This window comes from Mobula birostris, chromosome 10 (genome assembly GCF_030028105.1).
Source record: "Mobula birostris isolate sMobBir1 chromosome 10, sMobBir1.hap1, whole genome shotgun sequence".
NCBI lineage: Eukaryota > Metazoa > Chordata > Chondrichthyes > Myliobatiformes > Myliobatidae > Mobula > Mobula birostris.
The window spans coordinates 113,820,957-113,845,876 of NC_092379.1; the positions used below are offsets into that span (position 1 = coordinate 113,820,957).

General features: G+C 40.1%; 1 protein-coding gene across 6 annotated transcripts in view; it reads left to right on the forward strand.

Annotated features, from left to right (window-relative positions):
- tenm1 (teneurin transmembrane protein 1) overlaps window positions 1–24,920 on the forward strand; it is an 802,783-nt gene that overhangs the window by 190,776 nt on the left and 587,087 nt on the right. For 3 of the 6 annotated variants that reach the window (XM_072271295.1, XM_072271297.1, XM_072271298.1), the window contains exon 4: window positions 12,840–12,874. The exons of 1 other annotated variant lie outside the window; for it this stretch is intronic. In XM_072271295.1, coding sequence (XP_072127396.1) covers window positions 12,840–12,874 — 35 coding nt within the window. Of the gene's footprint in view, window positions 1–12,839; window positions 12,875–20,590; window positions 20,610–24,920 lie in introns of all 6 variants that reach the window. 2 more of the 6 variants (XM_072271296.1, XM_072271300.1) reach the window with 2 other exon arrangements.

The window sequence follows — 24,920 nt, forward strand, 5'->3', positions numbered from 1 at the left end:
CAAAATGCTAGAGGAACTCAGCAGGGCAGACAGCATCTCTAGAAATGAGTAAACAGTTGACCTTTCATGCTGAGACCCTTCATCAGGACCTGTCAAAGTCAATTCTCTGGCCACTGCAAATGCAATGCTCTTCTACCGCCAGTTTCTCCGGGTAACCCAAATGGACATACCTCCTGTGCTCCTTAATGTGGGTTTCCACGGTGTATCCTGTCTGGCTGATATATGCTGCTCTGCATTCACAAGATTGACTTTGACAGCACAGAATTCCTGTGCCAATGGCTTTTGGAACATATTGGTGAATTAAGCCACTTAATTAAAACTAGAGGAAAAGAATTTTAACAAAGACGAGGTCTTGATCTAAGTAAGAACTGGAATTTGATTGTAAACAAGGTGGGAAAGTGGAAACTTGATTGGATGAAGACTAACTAATCAGGAAGGATGGACGACAGGAGTATAAATACCACTGGACTAGACATGCCCACACATCATCCCTGATAAAGATAGGAGAGTTTGTCATTGAAACAGATACCTGTACCGGGCTGGAAGCTCAAGAGGAGTTTATTCATCATATATGCCGGAAAAGCACGAGATTCATTTTCCAACATATATGAGTTTTTCCTTACTCCATCTGCCCTATATGATCTTGAAAGCTGAAACAGTTGCTACTCATCCTTTGACACTTGAAGTCTCCTTTCTGACAGTGCAAAAATCTCCTGTCCTTTGTTCCAATTACTTTAGTTTTAATCTTGATCCTTCAGCTATTAGAAATGGTATGCTTTTACCAATCCTGGTGAATCCATTCAACTGAATTATTTTTATTGGACCAGAATTATTTGAGGCTTGCACTGAAATAAGCGAATTTAAGGCAAATCTGGAAACAAGTTCCTCACAAAGATTTGGCAATCTCTATGAAGATAACCTTTCCCCATCCCACCTTTCCCATCCCCGTAAGCTGCTGCTGTCAGTTACTGGGTTAATAGGATCTCTGGCACCAGCCACTGCGAGTTTAACAATCCGATTGACAAGATAATGTTGTTAAAGCTTTCTAACAGACAATAAATCAGAAAGCAAACAGCACAATTTTAAATTATTTTTGTAACATTTACAGGGTTCTGAATAAAAATGAAGGGCAGGCATTCTACATTAAAAATAAAGTATCACAAACAATTCAGATTTTTAAACTATATTTTAGATCCCTTATGTTTTGAAATAATTATGGGATGTGATTACAATACTCTGCTATGAGAAGGCAAGAAAAGTTTGGTAAGCATTTGAGATGACTTAGTACATCATTTATCAGCACACATAAATCTCATATAAAATGTTCTATGATTTCAGAATAGTTTCCAGTGTCTAATTTGTAGCTTCTTCACATGTGATTTCCCTGAATTAAGTCGGTAAAGATTGGAAAAATCAGAGCCTGTGGAGAAGAGCTCAATCACCCACAGTAAAATTGAGATTTTTGTGGAAATCCAGAAGTTGGTGTCATTTTCACCAAGAAGTAGTGTTGAATAGCAGTAATTTATTTTTCATTATTACTAAATTATGTGGCAATTATCTTGCTCATTGTCACTGTTCACATATTAGAAAAGTCTTCAGTTCATTCATTCTATTTGTATTTGATTACAACAGGAATAGATCTGTGTTTTATCCTCCCAAGTTCTTAATACCTTTCCAATAATGTACAAAGCTATGCTTTACCTCCACTTTAATAGTTGATGGATGAGGAGTATCTCAAACTGTTCCTTCCTGAGGGCTCCGATTACCTCTGTCTTTGATTAACTCTCCACTGTTCTTGGATCTTCTTGGTGAAGCCCTTGGCTACTTGAAACTTAGGTGATTTTAACTCCCATGAATTTATACATGTCATGATTTTCAGCCAATTTCTGGATCTTCTGCACTATGTCCCTCACCATCTTTTTCTATGTTATGGGTCTTCTGTTGCACCTTTGTCTTTAGATGGCTGTGGAGCTGACCCTTTTGTCTGAATGTGTACTGGAGTCTTCCAATCAACAAATAACTCACTTGGTGGTTAAATCAGCTCCTGGGTCTCTGGGTCATTCTTAATGCGTTACTCCAAGTGCTTGCTTGGAGAGAAGTCAATAATCCCCTTGAATGGTGATAAGGGTGGCCTTTGGAGCAGTTTCTACCTAATGCACAATCAGCAGCTTCATTTGTCTGGGGATCATCAAATTCTATTTGAAATTCTGCCTGAGAAAATCTGTGTGCTGCCCTTGAGACCTCAGTAATTATTTACAGAGGTGTTTCTGATGCCTGCATTGTTTTGGAGCCAGGCCATTATATATAATTGGGTGGCCATCATTGAGATTTATCAAGTTGTAGGTGATTGATTTCTTGAACTTCCAGTAATACCCCCCCCTTCATTACTCCCCATTCCTATTTTTCTCTCTCTTCTTATCTCCTTACCTGCCATCACCTCCCTCTGATGCTCCTCCCCTTCCCTCTCTTCCATGGCCTTTTGCTCTTTCCTATCAGATTTCCCTTTCTCCAGCCCTTTATATCTTTCACCATTCAACTTCCCACTCTTAACTTCACCCTTTCCTCTCTCCCGGTTTCACCTATCACCAACTACCTTGTACTTCTTCCTCCACCTTCTCATTCTGACTTCTCAGCTCTTTTCTCCAGTTCTGATGACGAGTCTTTGCCCAAAATGTTGACTGCTTACTCTTTTTCATAGATGCTGCCTGGCCTGCTGAGTTCCTCCAACATTTTCTGGTGTTGCTTAGATTTCCAGCATCTTTAGATTTTCTCTTGTTTGAAGTTGTAGGTTATAATGATGTCCTTTCTTAGATAATAAAAGAAAATAATAGGTGCCAGTGCCTGGATCTGGGCTGTTCCCACAAGGTCTTACATCCTACAGCCATGTACAGCCTACTCCATCCTACATTCAACAGCCAGCTAACCATTCCAGTCTCACCACCACCAAGGACTGAAAAAGAAGCCAGGTATACATTAACAAGACCTTTGAATCAGAGAAAATTCTCACTCATGTTATTGGCATAGAGGTTTTACAGGGATCATCCTTACTTCCCAGCTTTTACACATTACACTTTGGGAGATGAAAGCTAGAATTCTATTAGCTTTGAAGTGTTATCTTTAGTGTTCTGTGAACCACTGTCCCAAATTCCCTCTGCTCTTTCAGATCACTGAGTCTATTTCTATTAAGTATAATTACTGCTCTTTTTACCTGAATGCATCACCACACACCAACACTAAAATAATTTTAGTGTTTTTTTAGCCCATTTTCTGTTTGCTAATACTCCTTTAAGTGCTTTGGGGTGTTTTAGTTCCACGAATGGTGTATAAATGGAAGCCATTTTTATTATTGCAACTAACATTTCAAATCTGTGTGGTTGAGGTTAGGCATGGGAGCGCTTATGGCAGTGAGTTAAGCTTAAATATTTCATTTTGAGGGATTTTATTTAAATCATGCATAAATGAATAAAATAAAATCTCCACATTTAGCTGCAAACATCCCAGATCTTTCTTTGGGTGGAAGTTAATGAATCCTGACGTTGCTGGCAAGACCGGTACTTATTGCTCAAGTATAGTTGCCCTTGAGAACGTGGTGGTGCGCAGTTTTCTGGAATCATTGCAGTCCTTCTCCATTTTCTAGCAAAGCTTTGAGATAGTATCACAGACTGTATAAGATCACTCAAAAACTAGCATGAGCGGATATTAAATTGTGATGACCACAGTCTGCATTCGAAAATGTTCATCGCATTCCAACAGTTGATCTCTCACAAGGTTGTGAATCAGAATCAATGCTGCAATGGAAAGCAAATCTTAATTCTGTACTCATCCATAATATAGTTGGTAATAAATAATATCTGAAATAAAATTATTTCATTTATTCAGTACTAACCACCCTTTCCTTTGATAGATATAAGAAAAAAAAATCATAGTAACACATACAAGATGTTGGGGGAACTCAGGAGGTCAGGTAACATCTATGGAAAAGAACAAACAGAAAGATGTTCAGAAACATCAACTGTTTATTCACTTCCAGAGATACTGCCTGACCTGCTGAGTTTCTCCAGCATTTTGTATGTGTTATTCTGAATTGCCAGCATCTGCAGAATCATTTGTGTTTATGATAGAAAAAAAAATCACTGTGTGGTCAATTGAAGATGTGCCTATTTTCTCACTGGCCTGCTGGCTCTCAGATTTGAGCCATGACTCAATGTAGGTACAACTCTCCTTAAATAAGAATACTTTGATTTCAAGCTCTTCCAGCGAATGAGCACAGTTAGAGATACCATCTTCTGCAAACAAGGTAAAACTGTTAAAGGTAGTCAAAGGTAAATAGTATTTGAAGTTGATTTGTTGTGGTGTTCTGATCAAAATATTCTGTCAATCAAAATCAGATAAAATAGAATCATTTATTTTATTGCTGTTCATGAGATCTAACTATGGTTTGTATTGCGGTGTATGACAACATTAGCTTTAATTCAAAAGGATGTAATTGGAAGTAAAGGTTCAAAGGTTCATTTATTATCAAGGTATACCACTGAAATTCTCCTTCTCCAGATATCCACGAGACCAAGAAAGAAAAGAATGGCAGCACATTCATCAACCCCCAAGTCCCTCCTCCCTGCACAAAAGTGAACTAAAACAGAATGTACACATCGACCCCAAAACTCCCACTCCTCCGCACACAAAAATGAGAAAAAACTTAGAGTTGTTATAAGATCATAAAAGCTGCTACAGTACATAAATACATGTTTATTTTATTTGACTTGCCTTTGGTGATACAAGCTCGGAGTAGCTGAAAAATAATGAGGCTTTCTTTTCCTGTATAGATCTACAAGGGCAGTTTTATACTCTTGCAATTGTAACCTTTTCTATTCGCCCTATGAAATCTTGTTTACAATAATCACATTATTTTTGTATGTATATTTTCAATTTGCTATGTGAAAATTAAAGTGAACTTTCAAAAACATTGGCACAGATGAAAAAGACAACTGAGCGGTCACAGCTCAATAACGTTACACAATTAATTTTTAATATTTCATGACAGCAGTGTTCGCCAGAGATGATGGTGTCTGATAAATTCACTCTTTTGAATTAATTTTCTGGGTTTAATCTAGGCGGTCAATGTCTGTGTTCTTCTTAATATTATAGCACATGTGATTAATAAAAAATAGCCTTGCTGGGTCACCTTCAGGAGACAGATAACGTGATAACTTTGACATAAAACTGAAATCAACTTGAAACAAAATAACAAATCAAATGCTAGCTTTGGCAACTGAAAATTAGACTAATTTGTCTCGTGACAACAAACCAATGCATAGATCTTCAAACTTGCTGCAGGCATCTCTTATGTACTTGTCTTATTATATCGTACTTCCATTCTACGTCTGTGACCAAAGCACTAAAAGAAAGCTTCCAGTGTCATATAATTTTCTTCAAATCACACTCTTTTGTCTCCCAGCTGGTGTTATGTGTTGTCAACGTGATTTAGGCATTCCATTTATCATCTTGGAACAACAGGTTTGTTTGGTTAAAAATACACTCAGTGGCCACTTTATTAGGCACACGTGATTGTTAATGTAAGTATTTAATCAGTCAATCATGTGGCAGCAATTGAATGCATAAAAGCATGCAGACATAGTCAAGAGGTTCAGTTGTTGTTCAGACCAAGCATCAGAAAGGTGAAAGAATGTAATCTGAGTGTTTTTGACTGTAGGATGATTGCCAGTGCCAGATGGGATGGCTTGAGAATCTGAGAACTGCTAATCCCATGGAATTTTCAAGCAGAACAGTCTCTAGAGTTTGCAGCGAATGATGCGAGAAATAAAAAAAACACATCCAATGAGTGACAGTTCTGTGGGTGAAAACACCTTGCTAATGAGAGAGGTCAGAGGAGAATGGCCAGACTGGTTCAAGCTGACAGGGAGGAGGCAGTAACTCAAATAACCATGTGTTGCAACAGTGCCGTGAGTAGAGCATTCCTGAATTGAATTTGAACTGGTTGGGTTATAGGAGGTACCCAATAAAGTGGCCACTGAATCCACTGTATACTGCACTTTGTTCTCATTGAAAACTGAGTCTCTTGATGTCACAGTAATATAACAATGTTCGTAATTATTCTGCAAATTTAGAAATATTCATTATAGATGCTCAAGGACATACAGTACTATATTGCTTCATTGCCAAAAATACTCCCATGTTCCAGAGATGGCTTGCCTTAACATAATAAATGGTAGTTAGTGGTATTTAATGCCCATTTTGAACAGGGGCTGCTTTGCATCAGCAACCTGCTCTAGATTGTTCAGAGAAGGGAACGGAGTACAAAGGAGGGGCTTTTAACACATGAGTGATGGAAAATTCACTCTAACAGATGGAAACTGTGACACACGCATTCAGGCACACACATGTACGCGTATGCACACAGTAAATCATCACCAGTGTAGAGAAAGATCAATTAATTTCATAATTTAAAAGCACAAAGAATGTGGTGACCAATGAAGAAATGGGTGGCTGTGGTTCTTGGGAAGAGTTAGTTACAATGGGAGCTCATTGATTCTTGATTTTTAACTAAAGAATTACATTTTGAATGCCTTTGATTGTGCTTCATATTGGAGGAGGCAGTAAACTGGAAGACATTGTATAGATGCCACTAATTATTTGCAGATCCTAAGCTACCGTTTTGTTCATAAATTAAATAAGGTATTCTAAAATCTCCTCCATTTAGCACATCTGATGCAACACCATTTCAAGTGCTCAGTAGAAATACTGGCACCTGCTTAGTCAACATACTTAGCCATCCATGAAGGCCCATGAGACGCCATAAATGGCTGATGTGAAGCTAAAATACACCTGATAAGATCCAGCCTGAAAAATCATGAGCCCAACATGATATGTCAGAAATTCAATCCTGATTTCTAGATGCTTATTCCAGCATAAAGAGCTTGACTTGATTAATCTTAAAGCTGTCTACAAAACAAAACTAGTAATATTGTAGTTACAGTCTTTGAAAAATTATACATACACACCTGAACCTTTTATAATCAGATTTTGAAACTATAATGCTTTGATGTTTATTATTGCTTAAAATGTTTGAAAGTCCTTGTTTGAGAACGGGATAAGATAATGAGGTGCATTGTTTGCACCTGTAAAGAAATGAAGGGCTTCTTTCAGATCCAAACTGCATCACTAGAAATAGGAGGAGGCAAATTGTTAAGTTAATCTGCATGTAGAGCACGATACGCTTTGGTAGAGCCAAACTGGAGTCCACCATTCCAGGTGAAAAAACTCTTTGAAGCTGTTCGGTTGACCTCGTGCATTCAGCATGAAGAATTGTTTTGAAACTTATTTGTTGAGATACGAAACAGAATAGGGTCTTCCGCCCTTTGAGCTGTGCCGCCCAGCAACTCCCGATTTAACCCTAGCCTAATCGTGGGACAATTTACAATGATCAATTAACCTATTAACCGGTACATCTTTGAACTGTGGGAGGAAACCTACATGGTCACAGGCAGAATGTTTAAACTCTTTACAGATGACATTGGAACTGGGCTCCGAACTCCATCTTGAACTGTAACATCATCACACTAACTGCTATGCTACTGTGGCACAAGATTATTATGAATTACTCACTGCGTGGCTGCTGATTTCTTTTTAACTGCCAGCTCTTGCAATGATTGTAGAAGTATTTGGTTCAATCCAGGATTCTTGAACTTGTTCAAGTTGCTAATGAGATGCGAGACCCAGATGCCAGTCTTCTGCAATGGCGACAAGGCATCTGCGCGTTTCACTGGCAGTCAGCATTCCCCAGGAGAAGGCAACTTCACTGGAAAAATGACCAGTCAAGGATCACAGCAAAGCAATTGGCTAGAAAAGAAAGGAGAAAGGTGCTAAGTCAGAATTCATTTGACTCATGTTCAGAGAGCAATTCTTCTACAGGAACCTCAGCTTGTCACAGAATACAAATGATCTGTACTTCATTGTAAAACAGTCTATTGTTTGCTGCAATTGCCACTCTAGTTTCAAAGCAGAGTAAAGACTGCATTGCCAACTGTTGTGACCTTGAATTTCCATCACAATTACGCGCAACATCATTGCGTTTACTATCCCTTATAGTGTAATTCGGTTTATGAATGTTCTCCACTCAGAGAAGGTGGCAATATTTCAGTTGTTCTTTCTCATGCACAGTGTGAAAGTGTGGGTTTGCAAAACTAGTAAACAGTGTCTGGCACAAGATGCCATTGGCAACAATGTACGCTCACTGTATACTCACTCTGAATTGTGCTATGTATGATTCAGAGTGAGTATGCCACTCCTGTGTGGCAGTCAGCAGTGGATCATAAGGGTTGCCTGTTATCCTTGAAACAGTCATGTTGACTATGTTCTCCAGCAATTTTGTTTGCTGCATTTGATCCACCATGATAAAACAAAAGGATGGTGACTAAACAACGTGAGCTACCTGTTGACCGTCTAACATGCCACTTATATACACACAGATGGCACAGATACAATTAAAGCCTAACCGCCAGAAAAAATGTGATCCTTTCCATAGATGCTGCCTGACCTGATGAGTTCCTCCAGCATTTTGTGTGTGTTTACTGTAATATCAGTCATTTCACCCCTAAGGTCTGATATGCCAAGAGTCCCACAACTTCCCTTCCCTGTCAATGAATATCTTACCACCTAGTTGGCCACAGTAGAAAATAAGCAATCGAAACCAAACATAAATTAAAATAGGTCAAAATGTATCTGAAAAATGCTGGTTCAGATGATGTGGGAGCTGGTGGACCCCATTGCAGATCCCGATCATCTCATCCGCAGCAGGTATTGGTTGCTTGATGAACTCGGGCTCAAAGTTGATGACCTGGAATCTGTGATGCATCAGGAGGGGGAAGAGTTGCTTGGACACTGATTCAGGAGGCAGTCACGTCCATTAGATTAATTACTTCACATTCAGTCTATGGCCAGGGACAAGAGGGTGTGACTATGAGTGAAGTAAGTAAAGGGATCCAAGAGGTAGTGATGGAGGAGATTAAGCCCTTGAGTTTGCCAAAAGGTCTGAGATTATGGCTCCCTGTGAGAATGACAGTGGGAGCTCGAGGAACAATGAGTAACCAAATGATGGCACCATGGTTCAGAGAGCCATTCAGGAAGGGGTAGAGAAGAGAAATATTATTGTAATAGGGAATAGTATTATCCGGGGAATAGACACAATTCTCCATTGCAAGAACTGAAGGCTCCGGAGGCTGTGTTGTCTGTCTGATGCCCGCATTCGGAACATTTCATCTGACCTGCAGACGAATTCGTAGTGGGAAGGGTTAACTCCAGTTGTCGTGGTCTATGCAAGTACCAATGATGTAGGGAAAAAAAGAGAAAAGAGAATCTGCTGATGGAATTTGAGCAACTAGCGACTTTGTTAAAAGATAGAACCAAACAGATAATAATCGATGGATTGTTGACTCAACCACGTGCAAATTGGCACAGGGCTAATAAGATCAGTGAGTTAAATGTGTGGCTCAGAGACTGGTAAGAGAGAGATGGTATGAGTTTGTGGGACATTGGCACCAGTATTGGTGAAGGAGGAAATCATCCTGGCACCATGGTCCTGGTGAATCTCATAGCTAAGGCTGTGGATAGGGATTTAAAATAAATAGTGGGGTGGGTGGGGAGATATGGGTCCAACTGTTTGGAAAAGAATGGATAGTGGACAAGGGCAGGAGAGTGCAGGAGAGGTTACAGGTGTCTCCAGAATAAAGAGTAATACAGTTTGGAAAGGGATAAGAATTTGACTTCAGGCAACATGGGGATGAAATTGAAAAGAGTGGCGATGAATGCAGGACTGAAGGTGCTACATTCAAATTCATGCAGTATACAACATAGGGTAAATTATCTTGTAGTGCTGTTAGAAATTAGCAGTTACGATTTTCTTTTCTTGCTGGCGGTTTGATATTTATTTTTAGAAGCTTTTTGTATGACGCATGGCTCCGGGGTTGTACACCGAATGGGTTCTCTTTTTTTTCTCACTTTTCTGCTCAGTAGGTTTTTTTTGTTATCACAAAATTTTGTTTTCAATCTTTAAGATGATTGTTATTTTTTGAGGCATTGTAAGTGTTGTTACTTCGATGTACTCATGTTATTTTTCCTATATATATAATAAAAAGATTTAAAAAGAAAAAGAAATTAGCAGTTATGACATTGTGGGCATCTCAAATCATAGTTGACAGAAGATCATAGCTGAGAGCTTAGCATCCAAGGACATAGGGTTAGGGTTAGTAAGTTGTGGGCATGCTATTTTGCACCGTGGACATGGTGACACTTGCAGGCTACTCAGTACAATCCTTACTGACTTGCTGTGTTGCTAATGATGCATTTCACTGTATGTTTTGATGTACGTTTGATAAATAAAGCTAACCTTTACACATGATATCAAAAGGACAGGATGGTTAGCAGAGTAAGTGGAGTAGCTTTGTTGGTAAAAATGAAATCAAATCCTTGGAAAAAGGTGACTTAGAATTGGAAGATGTAGAACCTCTGTGGGTAGAGTTAAGAAACTGCAAGAGTATAAGGACCTTGATAAGAGTTATGTACAGTCCTCCAAATGGTAGCTAGGATGTGGGGTACAAATTACAATGGGAGATAGAAAAGGCCTATTAAAAGAAAAATGTAATGACGGTCATGTGGGATTTCAATATGCAGGAAGATTGGGAAAATCAGGTTGGTGCTGGATCGCAAGAGAAGGAATTTATAGAATCCATATAAAATGGCTTTTAAGAAAAACTTGGGGTGGAGTCCATTAGGGAAAAGACAATTCTGGATTGGCTGTTGCATAATGAATTAATATAGGTTATTAAGCATAAGGTAAAGGAACCCTTTGGAGGCAGAGATCATAATATGATAAGATCATAAGATGGTAAGACACAGGAGCAAAGTTAGACCATTCAGCCAATTGAGTCTGCTCCACCATTCCATCATGGCTGATTTATTATCCCTCTCAACCTCATTCTCCTGCCTTCATGCTGTAATCATTGACACCCTGACTAATCAAAAACCCATCAACCTCTATTTCAAATATACCCAAATGACTTGACCTTCACAGCTGTCTGTGGCAGTCAATTCCTCAGATTCATCACCCTCGGAATAAGGAAATTCCTCCTGATCTCTTTCCTAAATGGACATCTCTATTTTGAGGCTATGACCTCTTGTCCCAGACTCCTCTGTTATAGGAAACGTCTTCTCCACATCCACTCTATCTAAGCTGTTCGATATTCGATAGGTTTCAATGAGATCACCCAGTTCTTCTAAACTCCCACAAATACAGCCCCAGAGCGATCAAAAGTTCTTCACACATTAACCCTATCATTCCCAGAATCATTCTCATGAACATCCTCTTGAAAACTAACATATCTGTTCTTAGGGAAAGGGCCCAAAACTGCTCATAATAGTTCAAATGCAATCTGACCAATCTCTTATAAAGCCTCAGTGTTACATATTTGCTTTTAGATTAGATTAGATTATGAGAACACTCAGTCCTCTTTTATTGTCATTTAGAAATGCATACATGCATTAAGAAATGGTACAATGTTTCCCTGGAGTGATATCACAGAAAACAGGACAAACCAAAGACTAACACTGACAGAACCACATAATTATAACATATAGTTACAGCAGTGCAAAGCAATACCATAATTTGATGAAGAACAAACCATGGGCGCGGTAAAGATAGTCTCTAAGTCCCAGAGTCGAGTCCGCTAATTTTCATATTATACTTTAATGATCTGGAAATTGAGATTGATGGCTTTGCAGCCAAGTTTGCAGATGTTACAAAGGTAGGTGGAGAGGCAAGTCTAATGAGCAAAGAAGTGACAGGTGAAGTACAGTGTAGGGAGGTGTATAGCATAGCAAATAGGCAATAGCAAGGTCACAGACAAAATAGAGGAGCCGAGGTCATGAACGCTGCCATCTCTAGAGAGAACAGAAGATTCATACTGTGTGATGCCATCACTATTCTCAAGGATTAGTGGTTACTAATACTGGTAATCTGATGCTGAGCACATCAGCAAGCCTTGTTGAACACTGGCTATCCGCCACTATGGCAGCAGCAAGTTGAGCATGTCTGGCAACAGATTAGAGCCAAGAGATTTAAAATGGACGTGAGAGTCAGTATCCTCATATACAAAGTGGCGTGTATTTGGAATGGGCTGCCTGAAGTTGTGGTTGAGGTGGGCACATTTAGCAACATTTAAAAACCATCTAGATAAGGATGTGGATAGGAGAGATTTAGAGGGTTATGGGTAGATACAATTAACTTGCTAAGCAGCACAGTCAGCATGGATGAGTTGGGCTGAATATTCTGTTTCCGTGCTGTAAGTCCATGATTCTGTGTTGAGGTGATTGCTTACTATTTTTATGCAGAAATGCATATGCTTCAAATTTTAAATCAGAATCAGGTTTAATATCTCCGGCATAGAAGGCAGTGATGCCTCAAAAAGGCAGCGCCCATTATTAAGGACCTCCAGCACCCAGGGCATGCCCTTTTCTCACTGTTACCATCAGGTAGGAAATACAGAAGCCTGAAGGCACACACTCAGCGATTCAGGAACAGCTTCTTCCCCTCTGTCATCCAATTCCTAAATAAACATTGAACCCTTGGACACTACCTCACTTTTTTAATATACAGTATTCCTGTTTTTCGCACATTTTTAAAATCTATTCAATATATGTAATCTGTAATTGATTTACTTATGTATTACTTTTTTCCCTCTTCTATATTATGTATTTCATTGAACTGATGCTGCTAGTTTAACAAATTTCACGTCATATGCCAGTGATAATAAACCTGATTCTGATAGAGTATGTTGTGAAATTTGTTCACCTTGTGGCAGCAGTACAATGCAATACATGATAGTAGAGAGAAAACAAAAACTGTGAATTACAGGAAGTATCTATATATATTAAATAGTTAAATTAAATAAGTAGTGCCAAAAAAATTTTTAAAACAAAGCAGTGAGTTCATGTGTTCAGTGTTCATTCAGAAATCAGATGGCAGAGGGGAAGGAGCTGTTCCTGAATTGTTGAGTGTGCATCTTCAGGCTCTGTGCCTCTGTCCTGATGGTAGCAATGAGAAGAGGGCATGTCCTAGGTGGTGGAGGATCTTAATGATGGGCACCTCCTTTCTGAGGCACTGCTCCTTGAAGATGACCTGGATACTATGAAGCCTAGAGCCATGACTGAGCTTGTTAATTATAATAGACAAATTATTTCATTGGGTACAGCCATCAGTTGCCTTCTGTGAACTCCCCTCTTGAATATTCTTGTCTGTGTCTTCCACAGTAAAAATCACATGCAATCCTATCTTCTACCGAGTTTGATTGTCTGCCATTCTTGCACGTTATCTTGGTGGTAGGCCAGTTATGTTTAATATCTCACCACATACAGATCACACAGCAAGCTAAACTATTCACAATGTATCCTGGTGACTCTGGGTGACTACATATTCTGGCATAAACATGAGAAAGTTTTCAGATGCTGGAAATCCAAAGCAACACAAAAAAAATTGCTGGAGGAACTCAGCAAGTCAGGAAGCATGTATGGAAAGGGATAAACAGATGATGGTTCTGGTTGAGATCCTTCTTCAGTCCCGGAAAGGAAGGAGGAAGATGACAGAATAAAGGAAGGGTCTCAGCCTGAACTATTGGCTGTTTATTCATCTACACCAAGCCTGGATAGGTTGCATTTCTTGGGCACCTGTGAGAGAAAGACGAAAAAGTGCAGGTTTGTTTAGGATAAGCAGAAATCTAGGAAGTAATTTCCTAAATTATTTGCTGCTTATAAATGAAAAGCAATTGTGGGATAAGGGGAAACTGAAAAGGAGCTTTAAGTGTGAAGATACAAACACTTCCTATTGTTTCAGCCCTTCAGCTGGCCGCACCCTTAGGAACATTCAGTAGCTCTCATTAAGGGCTTTTGCCCCTTGTTTTCTTCCATAAGCTCCATGTGAATTTGATATTGCTTCTTGATTTTCTGAGCTTTGATCCTTTCGTTCTACTACCCTTATCCCAATCTTTGTTATCAGGGCCATTGCTTCTCTTTTTCATTTTTGCCTATATTTTTAAATGCTAAAAATCACTGAATCATTCATTCCTAACCTAGAACACTTTCAAACTGTGCCTCTGTAATAAGATTTTTCTCATTGATTTCTACTGATGCTGATAATTTATTTGTCCTGTTCCAAAAGCATTCAGATTTTTCAGAGTTTTACCTATTTTGACTTGTTTGTGTTTATCCCTGCCCTGACCCAGAATAGAGCTATTCCCAGATTTGTGTATTTTCTACCAGCCTACCAGTTATTATGGATGTATATACAGAAAGGTGCTGGCAAATGGTAGCAATATCATGAAGAAGCCCTCCCACCCTGTTGATGGACTGCTTGTCTCACTCCCATCAGGGAAGAGGCTGCACGGATTCAAAAACAGGACCACCAGATTCAAAAACAGTTACATCCACCAAGCCGCCACCAATTAACCTACACGCCATCACTACATATACATCACCTTGCGTCACTTTATGTACTTACGTACAATCAATCTACGTACTGTATATAACACTAATTTGCATATTATGATCTTTTATATTTATATTCATTGTATTTTTAATTGTGTTCTTTAAGTTGATTGCATTCTTGATGCTGCTTTAGATTCGGAGTAACAAACATTTCATTCTCCCTTACACTTGTGTACTGAAGAATGACAATAAACAATCTTGAACCTTGAATGTTGAACATCTGTTTCTTCCCGACAGATTCTAGTTGGCATTAGCAATTACTATCATTTACTGAACTATCACTTACTCTTTAACATTCTCTATTTCCCCCCAGCAAGAATCCTGCCTGCCCGCCCCCCCCCCCATCCTATTGGACTACTTAATTTAAAGCTCTGACAGGCGCTAGTTATTTGTTTTGCTTGGGCAAATGCTGCCTGTTCCAACAACACAATTTGCCTTATTCCAATACTTGTGCCAGTACTCATGAAACCCTTTTCTGTCTTTGAGACAAGTATTCAGCTGTCTAACCTTATTTGCACATGGCCTTGACTTCTCCAAGGCAGCAAGAAGTTTAGGGAGAATCTGCTCTTTTGTTGCTTCTGTCTGCTCTTCTCAGTGCCTTGACAAAGCAGCCAGCATAATCAAAGCCCCAGCCACTTCAGACATTCACTCTACTGCCCCTCCCTTCAGGCAGCAGATACAAAAGCCTGAAAGCATATACTGCTGCTCTTAAGGGCAGATTCTGTCCTACTATTATAAGACCATAAGATACAGGAGTAGAAGTAGACCATTCGGCCAATTGAGTCTGCTCCACCATTCAATCATGGGCAGATCCAATTCTTCCAGTCTTCCGGATGTCCTTCAATCCTGAACTCGTGCTCTCTTGTCCGAGACACCCCTACCATGGGAAATAACTTTGTCATCTCTAATCTGTTCAGGCCTTTTAACATTTGGAATGTTTCTATGAGATAACCCCCTCTTTCTCCTGAACTCCAGGGAATACAGCCCAAGAGCTGCCAGACGTTCCTCATACTGTAACCCTTTCATTCCTGGAATCATTCTCGTGAATCTTCTCTGAACCTTCTCCAATGTCAGTATATCCTTTCTAAAATAAGGAGCCCAAAACTGCCCACAATACTACAAGCGTGGTCTCACAAGTGCCTTACAGAGCCTCAACATCACATCCCTGCACTTACATTCTATACCTCTAGAAATAAATGCCAACATTGCATTCGCCTTCTTCACCACCGACTCAACCTGGAGGTTAACCTTTAGAGTATCCTGCACAAGGGCTCCCAAGTCTCTTTGCATCTATGCATTTTGAATTCTCTCTCCATCTAAATAATAGTCTGCCCGTTTATTCCTTCCACCAAAGTGCATGACCATCCACTTTCCAACATTGTATTTCATTTGCCACTTCTTTGCCCATTCCCCTAAACTATGTAAGTCTCTCTAGAGGCTCTCTATTTCCTCAACACTACCTGCTCCTCCACCTATCTTTGTATCATTGGCAAATTTAGCCACAAATCCATTAATCCCATAGTCCAAATCATTGGCATACATGTTAAAAACTGTGGTCCCAACACTGACCCCTGTGGAACTCCACTGGTAACCAGCAGCCAGCCAGAATAGGATCCCTTTATTCTCACTGTCTGTTTTCTGCTGATCAGCCAATGCTCCACCCATGCTAGTAACTTCCCTGTAACTCCATGAGCTCTTACCTTGCTACGCAACCTCATGTGTGGCACCTTGTCAAAGGCCTTCGAAAAATCCAAGTACCTCACATCTATTGTCTACCCTGCTTGTAATTTCCTCAACAAATTGCAGTAGGTTAGTCAGGCAGGATTGTTCTTTCAGGAAACCATGCTGGCTTTGGCCTATCTTGTCATGTGCCTCCAGGTATTCCATAATCTCATCCCTAACAATCGATTCCAACAACTTCCCAGCCACTGATGTCAGACTACAGGTCTAGAGTTTCCTTTTTGCTGCCTCCCACCCTTCTTAAATAGTGGAGTAACATTTGCAATTTTCCAGTCATCCAGTACAATGCCAGAACCTATCGATTCTTGAAAGATCATTGTTAAAGTCTCTGCAATCTTTCCAGCTATTTCCTTCAGAACTTGAGGGTGCATTCCATCAGGTCCAGAAGATTCATTCACCCTCAGACCATTAAGCTTCCTAAGCACCTTTTCAGTTATAATTTTCACTACACATACTTCACTTCTCTGACACTCTTGAATGTCCGGTATATTACAGATGTCTTCCACTGTGAAGACCGATGAAAAATACACATTTAGTTCCTTTGCCATCTCTGCATCTCTCATTACAATATCTCCAGCCTCATTTTTATTGGTCCTATATCTAGCTTCAACTCTCTTTTACCCTTTATATACTTAAATATCTTTTAGTATCTTCTTTGTTAGTTGTTTCCAGCTTCCTTTCATAATTCATCTTTTCCTTCCTAATGACCTTCTTAGTTTCCTTCTGCAAGGTTTTAAAAGCTTCCCAATCCTCTATCTTCCCACTAGCTTTGGCTTCCTTGTATGCCCTCTCTTTTGCTTTAACTTTGGCTTTGACTTCACTTGTCAGCCACGGTAGTGTCCTTCTTCCATTCGAAAATTTCTTCTTATTTGGAATATATCTGTCTTGCACTTCTCTCATTTTTCGGAGAAACTGCAGCCATTGCTGCTCTGCTGTTCTTCCTACTGGTGTCCCTTTGCAGTCAACTTTGACCAGTTCCCCTCTCATGCCATTGTAATTTCCTTTATTCCACTGAAATACCAACACACTGGAATTTAGTTTCTCCTTCTCAAATTTCAAAGTGAACTCGATCATATAGAGACCCTACACCTTCAGATCCTATGTCATCCCTTTCTGATGATTTAATATTATTTCTTATACACAGGGCCACACCACCGCCTCTGCCTACTGACCTATCTTTCTGATACACTGTATAACCTTGGACATTCAACTCCCAATGGCAGCCATCCTTGAGCCAAGTTTCAGAGATGACCGTAATGACATACTTATTAATCTGTAGCTAAATTTCAAGATCATCCATTTTATTTCTTATGCTATGTGCATTCAAATACAACACTTTCAGTCCAGTATTTGTTGCTTTCTGTTTTAACTGCACCGCGCCTCTATTGCCCTGTAACTCATCCCACTGGCTGTGATTTTACCTCATCTTCTGCCTGTCCTTTCTATCATCTCTATTGCATGCTATCTTTGATTGATTTCAGTTTTCCCCTTTCTCAGCCCTAGCACTTCAGTTCCCATCCCCCGCCAAATTAGTTTAAACCCTCGCTAACAGCTCTATTAAACCTGCCTGCTAGGATATTGGACCCCTTTGGGTTAAGGTGTAACCCATCCTTTTAGTACAAGTCATACATCCTCTAGAAGAGGCCCCAGTGATCCAGGAATCTGAAGCCCTGTCCCCTACACCAGTCTCTCAGCCACAAATTAATATGTTTGATCATGCTATTCTTGTGCTCGATAGCATGTGGCACAGGCAGCAATCCTAAGATTACTACTCTGGAGTTCATGCTTTTCAGCTTCCTACCAAACTCCCTGAATTGTCTCTTCAGGACTTCCTCCCTTTTTCTACCTATGTCATTGGTACCAACGTGTACCAAGACTTCTGGCTGTTCACCCTCTCCCTTCAGAATACTCTGCACACAATCCGAGACATCCCGTACCCTGGCACCTGGGAGGCAATACACCGTGGGGGTATCTTTATCAGGCTGACACCACCTCATCTCTGTTCCCCTCATTATGGAATCCCCTATGACTACTGCATTCCTTATCTTCCTCTTTCCCTTCTGCACCACAGAACCAGGCTCTGCACCAGAGACTCAATCACCATGGTCGTCCTCTGTCAGGTCACCCTCCTCCCCCTACTTCAGTAGGACTATTGAACATCTCCCAGGAACGATGTAGATGGAATCCTGACCTCACACGACCTCATTATGACTTTGTATCTTATTGTCTACCTGCATAGCATTTTCTCTGTAACTAGAACATTTTATTCGGCATTCTGTTGTTGTTTACCTTGTACTAACTCAATGTACTGTTGTACTGAATTCAAAGTTCAAAGTAAGTTAATATCAATGTACATATAAGTCCCTATATTACAATGATGGGATTCATTTTCTTGTGTGGATACTCAATAAATTCAATAACCATAATAGAATTGAGGAAAGACAACACCAACAGGGTGGACAACCAATTGCAAAAGATAACCAGCTGTGCAAATTTAAAAAGAAATAGAAAAAATAAATATCAAGTGTTACGTACCCCGTAACTGGGTTGCCAAACCAGCAGAAATGGACCACTTAGTTGGAGTCTGGATTACTGAAACTAAGAAAGTTTTATTAAAGAAGTAAGTAACACAGTGCTCTAATTGTAAGGATATAAATGCAACAAGTTAGCAATGATAAAACACACATGTACACAGAACTAGGATAATAGGAATCAATCAAGATCTAATGCAGCCTGGGGGTAAAATGATCAGTCTCAAGTGACGCAGAGTTCAGTTCAACTTAGTACAGTTCGCAGTAATTGCTGTTGTGCCATTGGAGAGAGAGAGAGCAAATGCAAATTTTGATTCAAACAGACCTTTGATGTTCCTCGCAGTTAGATTTCGGGCGAGCCCTTTTTAATGTCTTCTGAGGTCACCGACTGTGACCCCTCCATTCCAGATACGATTGTTCTTCCACGGTGAACCCGGCACCCAGGGAAGGGCAGACACACACACCAGGTTCCGGCCGATCGTACCTTTTCGCCCTGTGCGTCTATGGTCGGTCCCGCGACTAGACCTCCAAACTCTGACCAACTTGTGGGGGCACACCGCACTTCCAGGGTCTCGTTATCTCGTGATCTCGTGGTGTCTATCTTGCCTTAGCGAACCTGTTCCTTTTATCCCCCTGCTGAGGTATCGCCTGTCCATCAAACTTCAAACAGTTCAGGTTCAAAGCAACCAGTCTGTCAATACTTGGAACTGTGTCTCTTTTCGTTAATCTCTCTCCTCTCTTATTAACATTTTGAACGCTTCTCCCTTTGTCTCTCTTATCTTTCTCATCAGCATCAATCTTCTGATAACTTGGTTTTTCATCACACCCCTACCCTTCAAAGGATTTTTACCGGGGTAAAAATTATAGGCATGAATACATTATTAGATACATACTAATATTCAGGGTCATCAACTATTTGTCTAATACAGAGAACTTTAAGTTGTCAACACCTTGACAGACAGTCAGCAATCACCTTTCCGTTCCTTTTATATGTGTTATTTTAATAATCCTCTAAGACCAGGCTCCAATTTAGCAGACTTCATAGTGGCCAAAAACACTAATGAGTTGTGATCAGTGTATATTCTCAGTGGTTTCCGTCCCGGACAAAGATAGCAAGGATCGTCCCACACAAACTTAGCATTCTTTGGCAAGAGCTTAGTAAGAGGGAGGGTAATATCCGCAAAGTTTTTGCAAAACTTCCGATAGTACCCCAAGAACCTTCTCAGGGCTCTCTTGTCTGTCGGGGTGGGGATTTCAGAGATAGCCCGCGCCTTAGCCTGCATCGGTGCCAGCTGCACCTGTCTTACCACAAATCCCAGATAAGTGATCTTTCCGTGGCCGAATTCACTTTTTGTGAGGTTCACTGTCAGGCGGGCTTCAAACCGCTTTTTAAACAGCTCCTCCCACGAGTCACTCCAGACCACTAAATCTCCAATATACGCTTCTGCGTTCTTTTGCCCTTTTGTCACTGAATTAATCATCCTATAGGGGTGTTGCTCACTAGGCTGACCTGATGTGACAACAACACCATGTCCCGGCTCTTTGCATCGCCTCGGGACATCCGGACATATGTGTGCGTGCCGGTTAATTAGCTTTCTTAGCGGGTCGCTCTGTTCAGGGGTTAAGGGAGAGACCTTATCAGCGCAGCTGGCCAAAACAATAGACTTCTCCCATCTGGTCGGCACCATACTTGCAATCTCTGCTTTTACAACACACTGGAGGAACTCAGCAGGTCGGGCAGTTCCACCGATGCTGCCCGACCTGCTGAGTTCCTCCAGCATGTTGTGAGTGTTGCTTTGACCCCAGCATCTGCAGAATATTTTGTGTTTAGTCTCTGCTCTTGTTTTCCCAGGCGGCAAGGAATGCATAGCTGTTGCACATCTGCAGGAATGAGGTATCTTCAACATCCCTTTTTGTTTGCATTTCCTGTTCCTTTAAATCATCAGTTCTTAAATAACTAGGCTGTGAATATCTTGAGGATAATTTAGGCCAGGGTAACGTTCCAACTCTCTGATGCATTTCAGAGTTTAAATCTCAGGCTCAAGTTCATTAATTCTGAAACAAATTTGATCAGTTCATAGACGCCTGCTGTAAATGTGCATCATGTATCACAAAGGATTCCATCGGCTCGTATATGCTCCAACCTTAGAACAGCATTTGCCCTCCTATTCCAAATTTAATTTACATAATTCAAATAATTATTTTAAATTAAAGCTGCTGTTTTGTGTTGCTGTGTGAACAAAGTCATCAGAGAGAAGTAGTTGGTAGACGTTAAGTAGTTTCTTTATATGATGAAATGACACACAGCAGGCATCATATTGAGACCATCTTGGAGGAAAAGGCTTACTCGACCCAACACTACAAGATATTTTATATCCTAAAGATCAAAGGACAATTTTATATTTACAATGAATCTACAATGCTTTTTTTGAACCACACATAACTCTCACACCTCCCTCTTCACATCGACACTCCAGGCAATATTAATCGACATTGTCTAGTCCTTCATTCAACTGCTGTTTTCACAGCTCTAGGATCCCATTGTCCGGGGTTGCATTTTAAATTTAATCTACAGTCCATATTCAGATCTGAAGCACATATAGTGCATACAGGATATCAGTAAAATACATTTCACACAGAAAAAATATAGTCCAGGAACCTGAGTCCATGTATGCTGCAGAAATCTATAATTGAACACAATACGACTTGTCTTCTACCGAACAAACACTGAGTGGTTGCACTGGATGCTGCATAACAACGCCTCCGGTGCAGGTCACCGACCCTGATGCCTCTCTCCTGGGTGGCTATAAACAGGCAACACCACAGTCTGAGGTCTAGTCCTCACCCAAAGCCGGGCAGGTCCACTGCTGTCTGCTCCTGCCATCCGCCAACAGCTGAGTGAATCAGACTTGCAGAATTCCACATTAACAATGTTCAACAGGGTTTTGCAATCACAAGAGAAGCAATCGTGATGATCACTCGCTGTCAGACTGCACACGTGCTTCGCACACCAACCCCTCTCTGATGCAGGCAGCAGCATAATCCGCACCAAGTCCAGCTCCTTCAGTTTTTCCGCCAATGAGAAACTCACTGATGGGGTAGACTGCAGTACTTTAAGTTCTTAAATACCAGCAGGGTTTTGCAATTGTAAAAACTACACTTAAAAAGGGCAATAACACCTTTGTTTGACCCCGTAGAAGCTGCTGCAATTGAATACACTGCCATCATACCAGAAAAATTTAGGATTATCTATGATTAAAGCAAATGCTTTGCTATGCTCTTTATATGCCTTCTGAAGATATTTCCGACTTTTGACCACTGTGGTTAACCACTGATTCCACTATCTTTTATAAGTTTATATGGAGGATCATGTGTTCATCTCATGGATATAACATTGTTCATCCTTGCCACCTTCTCAAAAGCAAGTTGGAAAATCCCAGAGCTTGCTCTTTCTATATTTCTGCACTATTATATAATACTATATGTTAAAGAAAGTGTGAAAGGACCTCCACCTACCAGGTGCCCACCAGCAGAAAGATGATCTGACCAATTCTGCCACGTTGAGGCTGTTTAAATTATGTCAAAATTCACCCCAAAATACACATATTACTTTGTTCATTCCTGCAACGTGCAGCTCACAAGGCATGCACTGAGACTCTTGTTGAAATACTTTTCAATGTTGTGTGTTACTTAGGCAGTAAAACAATAAATGATCAATGACTCCCAGATAACAGCAGACAAAGCATGGCAGGAGCATCCCTTCATCTTCAGAGCTTTGCAGACTTTATATTCTTTTGAATTCTTAGTGTTTTATGTTGCAAAGTAGAAAAAGAATAGTAATGAAGAGCAAAGGATATGTATTATCTTTTTTCTAAGAATGTAATAACACTGCATGTCAGCATGCAATAGATCTGTGAAGTGCTGTGACTAAAATCAAACTCAGTTCACACAATTGAATGCATTTCTATTTTAATTCTCAACACCTTAACAGCAATATTTGAATTCCAGCTTGAGGCAATATCTTTTAAAGAGGAATTCTGAAGCAAAGTACTGCACAGGACTGAAATGGGAAAAAATGCTAGAAATGCTCAGCAGGTCAGGCAGCATTTGTGGTGAGATCGATGGGGATTTTACAAAAGGTTATTGATCTGAAATATTAACTCACTTTCTTCCTGTGCTGGATCTGCTATTTGCTGCATTTTTGAATAAGTTTTGGTGTCATTTTTATCAGAGTATTTTTAAACTAATGTAGGAGAAATGCTCTTGGGAGACTTAGCGGTAAAAACATTCATGATAAGAATAAAAGAAAGACAAGTGTAATGTTCTCAATGGTGGCAAAATGTAAGCCAGTCAGAAAGTTGTCAATCAGGATGAAGGTTCTTGCATTCAAAGCAAGGAAAAGAAAACTTGTGCTCCTTCTGAAGATCAGTAAGCAACCTTCCTCAGTTTCACTTTCACATGGGGATATTTTGAACGTAACACCTGAGATAAATGGAACATGGAGCTAATAAATGAAGTACTCTGCAGAAGGAGAAAAACAAGCAAAGTATCTGGTCTTTGATAACATTAAAATAGCTGTTTATGAGCGCAAAATGAAACTAGAACTATAATCAGCTTTGGTGCTTAACCTATAAAGCCAGAGCAACAATCAATCAACTTGAAATATATAAATCCTTTGGACGTTATGTGTGCCACACAATAGCAGTACTGTGGCCAGAATACACCTTAAGTGTGGTGTTCCATGTGACTACCGAGGCACAAAGAAACCATTGAGCTCCCTTCTACTGTTCAGCGAAGTGCAGTGGGATTAATCGGAGCTCTTAGTTGTGAGGATAAAGAAGTTTATGATTTTAGCTTTGAAAGGAGGTGACCAATGGAAAGTGCAGGATAACACAATGTACGTTTCAGAAATCTATGGCGGTACCACCTGTGAATTAGATCATTGACTTTTATTGAACATGAATGAAAGGTAGGTGATTTGATTATTTTAACTATTTTACTTTATTTCAACTTTTATAATTAGTTTCTTGTACTTTGAGGTGTCTTAACTGAACTTACTTTTCACATTTTATCTTTGTTTGACAAGTTTGATTTTTTTCATTATGTACACTGATTTCAGCAGATTTCAGTGTCCCTGGTACTAGCTGCTTTTTTCAGACTGCACCACACCTGGCACTGTGCCAGTAGCCAGGCTTCACAAGTCCAACAAAGAATGTACAACTACAGCTCAAATTTCCATTGTGGGCTGCAGAAATGTTTCAAGGATAAGATAAAGACAGATAAGTAGAAATAGTGAACTTATTGCCAGAACTCAGAATTAAGTCATTGGACAAAGGCACCCAGAGTTTGAAGAGTTGTTAACAATACACAGGTTTTAGAGATATTGAAAGCAATGAAACAGTAGAACTATCTTCAGATGAATAGTGGAAATAATCATCTATTGAAATTAGTTTTAATTATCAGCATTGAAGATGCTTCAATGGCAAATCACACTGAGCTGCATTTGCTCAGAGAACTGGTGTCTTCAGTCTGTGCCTGTGTCCCTTTACCCAAAATGAACAAATGGAACCCTGTCCTGCTGCTTGTCTGCATTTCAGAGTCCATTGGGTTGGTTTAATTATTTCTTGGCCTTTGGGTAATATGAAGTATCAACATTGCTTTCAATGGAAGGCAAAGCTGGGGCTAGAGCTTATCCTTGTGTCAAAGGAGTGATTAATGGCAGTATGTCCAACATCAGCCCACGGCAGTCCCAATGAGGAAACTGGGATCTACTAGTAAGGAATGAGAAAGAACAGGTGACTGAAGTTTGTGAAGACGAACACTTTGCATCCAACGATCACAATGCCGTTAGTTTCAAACTAAATATGCAAAGGGATAGGTCTGGGCTGTGGGTTGAGATGCTAAACTGGAGAAAGGCCAATTTTGATGGTATCAGAAACGACCTGGCAAGTGTGGAGTGGGAAAGGCTGTTTACTGGCAATTGTGTACTTGGTAAGTGGGAGACCTTCAAACAGGAAATTTTGAGAATATAAAGCTTGTATGTGGCTGTCAGAATAAAAGGCAAAGATAACAAGTGTAGGGAACCTTGGTTTTCAAGAG